General features: G+C 21.2%; 3 protein-coding genes across 4 annotated transcripts in view; 2 read left to right on the top strand and 1 right to left on the bottom strand.

Moving 5' to 3' along the window:
- The window catches only part of LOC102678900 (proteasome subunit alpha type-1-like), a 19,060-nt gene that overhangs the window by 12,921 nt on the left and 1,888 nt on the right, over nucleotides 1-4,251 (top strand). The window lies entirely within an intron of this gene.
- Nucleotides 223-2,804, top strand: LOC102678537 (ubiquitin carboxyl-terminal hydrolase 46). 2 transcript variants are annotated; one of them, XM_006616103.2, is made up of 8 exons: nucleotides 223-570; nucleotides 939-1,019; nucleotides 1,133-1,349; nucleotides 1,449-1,529; nucleotides 1,664-1,956; nucleotides 2,038-2,175; nucleotides 2,287-2,430; nucleotides 2,521-2,804. In XM_006616103.2, exons 1-8 carry the CDS (start codon nucleotides 568-570, stop codon nucleotides 2,626-2,628), a joined length of 1,065 nt encoding a protein of 354 aa, XP_006616166.1. In that variant the 5' UTR covers nucleotides 223-567; the 3' UTR covers nucleotides 2,629-2,804. The 2 variants fall into 2 exon arrangements, with proteins under 2 accessions (XP_006616166.1, XP_006616167.1); XM_006616104.2 differs by lacking the exon at nucleotides 1,449-1,529.
- On the bottom strand, nucleotides 3,098-4,110 carry LOC102678768 (60S ribosomal protein L21). Its single transcript, XM_006616105.2, has 2 exons — nucleotides 4,006-4,110; nucleotides 3,098-3,619 (listed from the first exon to the last, which is right to left on the bottom strand). Exon 2 carries the CDS (start codon nucleotides 3,602-3,604, stop codon nucleotides 3,125-3,127), a length of 480 nt encoding a protein of 159 aa, XP_006616168.1. The 5' UTR covers nucleotides 3,605-3,619; nucleotides 4,006-4,110; the 3' UTR covers nucleotides 3,098-3,124.

Genomic DNA, 4,251 nt, shown 5'->3' with positions numbered 1-4,251 from the left:
TATATATATATATAAATAATAATAAAAGCTTTAAAAAATATATCTACGTTATGAAATACATTTATTTTTCATTTCTCATGTATAATTTTAATGAAATTGGCGCGAAAGAATAATCGCAAATAGCGATCACAAAATTATCAAATTTAAACGTATTTATTTCAAGTCATGAAGTATTTATTTGTAGATTGTCGAATGTAATTTCTATAGAGATATCTTTCATTACAAAAATCATTTTTAAAGATCAACATTAATTTCCTTTATAATATTTTTGAGTACACAGCATAATTTCTAGTTATTTCGTGAAAATTAATAATTTAATCGAGATAAGTGTTATTTATAATATATATGTTAATAAGAATATTAAGTGATACACGTGAACATTTTCTAACAAATATATTATATATACTATCATTATTAAACAATTGTTTTCGTTCTTAAAATAAAAACTATGATGTAATTATAGGAATTTAACCATTAAATCCATAAGTTAAAATACCATGGAGGTTTTGTTATTAAAATCCATGCTGTTTGCTTGTCAATGGTCAGTAATAGTTATTAAATCATAAAATGGTAAGATTAAATGAATTTTTTATTCGAAACATTTTGAATATTTTAATATTATTTTGCTATTTTAATATAAAATATAATCATATATTTTAAATAAATATAAATATATATTTATTTTAAATCATTGCTTATCGCATTTTTAGAAATAAATATTATAGTATGATAAAAAACAATTTGAAATTATAAAAAAAAATTCTAAAATCATATTAAAATATAAAAAAATTTTTTCAGTCTTTATTTATATATATATGGTAATTTCATATTCACATTATAATGTATTATATATTATTAAATAATTTAATAAATTAATTATAAAATATTTTCATTATAATATCAATATCCCCAATATTAATATTTTAATATTATTATAGGGTGCAAATATATCACAATTAGAAAGAGATATTGGCTCTGATCAATTTCCTCCCAATGAACATTATTTTGGATTAGTTAATGTAAGTATTAATTATAAAAATATATAAATATAACAAAAATAATATTGATAAATTAGATTATTTTTTTATTTTTATTATTATGAATATTAATATTAATAATTATATTATTATAGTTTGGAAATACCTGTTATAGCAATTCTGTATTACAAGCTTTGTATTTTTGTCGACCATTTAGAGAAAAAGTTTTAGAATACAAAGCTAGAAATAAGAGAACCAAGGAAACATTATTAACATGTTTAGCCGATTTGTTTTATAGTATTGCAACTCAAAAAAAGAAAGTTGGATCTATAGCTCCAAAAAAGTTTATTGCCAGATTAAGGAAAGAAAAAGGTTAATATAAACATATTACTAATTTAAAATTTAATTTTATTATTAGAATAAAATTATTTATCAAAAATATGTAATGTATATGTATATCATTTTTTACAGAGGAATTTGATAACTACATGCAACAAGATGCACATGAATTTTTAAACTTTTTAATAAATCATATAAATGAAATTATTTTAGGTATGCAAATTTTATTGAATATACATATATAAGTACATATATATATATATATATATACACACACACACACACATACACACACACAAATAAAATATATAGTAAAATATTCTTGTAAAAGTAATTTTATATTTTAGCAGAGAGAAGTCAAAGTAAACCAGCAGGAGGAAAATGTGGTGCAGGTGATGCTGGTTCACCACCAGAACCTACATGGGTTCATGAAATATTTCAAGGAATTCTGACATCAGAAACACGTTGCCTTAATTGTGAGACTGTATCTAGCAAAGATGAGGATTTCTTTGATTTACAAGTTGATGTAGATCAGAATACTTCAATCACACACTGCCTCAGATGTTTTTCAAATACTGAGACACTTTGTAGTGATAACAAATTCAAATGTGATCATTGTAGTAGTTATCAAGAAGCCCAGGTACTTTTATGAAAAAAATTTACAAAATTTATTAAAATTTAAAATTTAAAAAAGAATTTGATAATAATTTCTTTATTCTAGAAACGAATGAGAGTTAAAAAATTACCAATGATACTAGCATTGCATCTAAAGAGATTTAAATATGTGGAGCAATATAATCGTCACATCAAAGTTTCCCATAGAGTAGTTTTTCCTTTAGAACTTCGGCTATTTAATACTGTAAGTATTTATATTTTGATTTGTTTCAGATTGTTTCAGATTTTAATATTTAATATTAAGATAATTAATTTATAATTAATATTTATATAGTGTTTTTTATATAATTTATAGAGTGACGATGCAGTGAATCCAGATAGATTATATGATTTGGTAGCAGTTGTAATACACTGTGGAAGTGGGCCTAATCGAGGACATTATATTTCCATAGTTAAAAGCCATGGATTTTGGTTACTTTTTGATGATGACATGGTTGATGTAAGCCTTATAATTTATATTATAATATTTATTTTATTAGAATTATTTATATATCTTTGTATAAATATATAAACTAAATTTTTATTTTAGAAAATTGATGCATCTACAATAGAAGACTTTTATGGACTCACATCTGATATTCAGAAAAGTTCTGAAACTGGCTATATCTTATTCTATCAATCAATAGATTGTAATTAGAACTTAATATAAATATATAGTAATTAAAGTAAATAAATTCTATATGGTAATTTCGTATCTTATTGAAATATAGTGTATAAAGATTAAAAATATTATATATTAGATTATTTATAAAAATAAATTTATAGAATTATGTATACCTGATTTGTAAAATATAGAAAAAGTTATTAGTTTCATGAAGTATTTATTCATGTAATAGTTTAAAGAAAATTATTTCTTATTTATATTATTTTTATTTTTAATTTATATTAAATTAATTGAATTATGTAAAAATTATTTATTTTAAATTCAATGAAAATATAATTTATAAAATATCTTTTATTCTAATTAGAAATATTAGCAAATTCTACATATATAAATAAAAAATATATATTTTATATATAATATAGAATATTTTTATTATATTTTCAAAATTATATCCAAAACATATAGAAAATATGTGCAGTATGCTTTCAAAAAATAACATTAATTTTTTCAGAACATATTTATTTAAATTTTAAGCAATAAATTCATAAGGTATAGGTGCAAGTGAAATAGGATTTTCACGTCCTGATACAATATGTGCAGGCATTGGTTCAGCAGGTTGTCTTTTCAATTGTACTTTAATGTTTTTTTCCTTTGCTTCTTTTCTGAGTCTTTCGTTTTCTTTTACTCGTTTCAAAAAATCTTCTCTACATTTAGAATGAGTCAAATGTTCAATACGAACATTTATTCTTTTTGCAATAATTCGTCCACGTACTCTCTTATTAACAATGACACCAAGAGCATGGGGAGTTACATTAAATACACGTCCAGTTTTTCCATGATAAACTTTATAAGGCATTCCCTTTTGCACTGCTCCATTACCTTTAATATCAACTATATCGCCTACTTTATATACTTTCATATACGTGGATAATGGAATTGTTCCATGTTTACGGAATTTTCGGGAAAATAAATCCCTTGTTCCTCGACGATATCCCTTTGAATTCGTCATATTAACAATTCTTGTCTGTAATAAATATAATTCAATTAAACTTAATTATAATTCTTGTAAAGATACTTCTAATTAAAATTGATTGGTATGTCAGTTAATAAGATAAAAATATTTTTATGTATAAAGTTATGTAATTATACGATTAGTATTAAATTTTAACAAATTTAATGATTAAATAAAACATTTTCATTAAAATTTGAAATATATTTCATTAACATATGCACGAATATTGTCACGTGCGTTCTCTTGTAAAAAATAATTCAGGATAAAATTTTTTTTTAAATTTTTAAAAAAAAAATTTGAGTATAATAAATATAATTTTTATAAATTTTGATAGTATAAAAAATGAAATGCCAAATTAAATATAATTAAAAAATTGTATATAATATTATCAAACCTACAAGAGACAAGCGTAACCTCTCACGTCTGTGAAGAAGAGAATTTAAGATCGCTAAATAACAGTTATATTAAAATCGATAACAATCGATATTTAAGTACATCGATTTCCGACTATATCAATTTTTTTATTATAATTATTAAATATTTTATATAATATTTAAATATATTAATAAACATTTTATAAATTTTTTTTAATTTATTTTAAAAAATAAACTTTAATACTACTAAAATTTTTTAGATAAAATAAA

Source organism: Apis dorsata, unplaced genomic scaffold (assembly GCF_000469605.1).
Source record: "Apis dorsata unplaced genomic scaffold, Apis dorsata 1.3 scaffold_249, whole genome shotgun sequence".
Lineage (NCBI taxonomy): Eukaryota > Metazoa > Arthropoda > Insecta > Hymenoptera > Apidae > Apis > Apis dorsata.
This window is presented reverse-complemented; position numbering and strand designations above follow the sequence as displayed.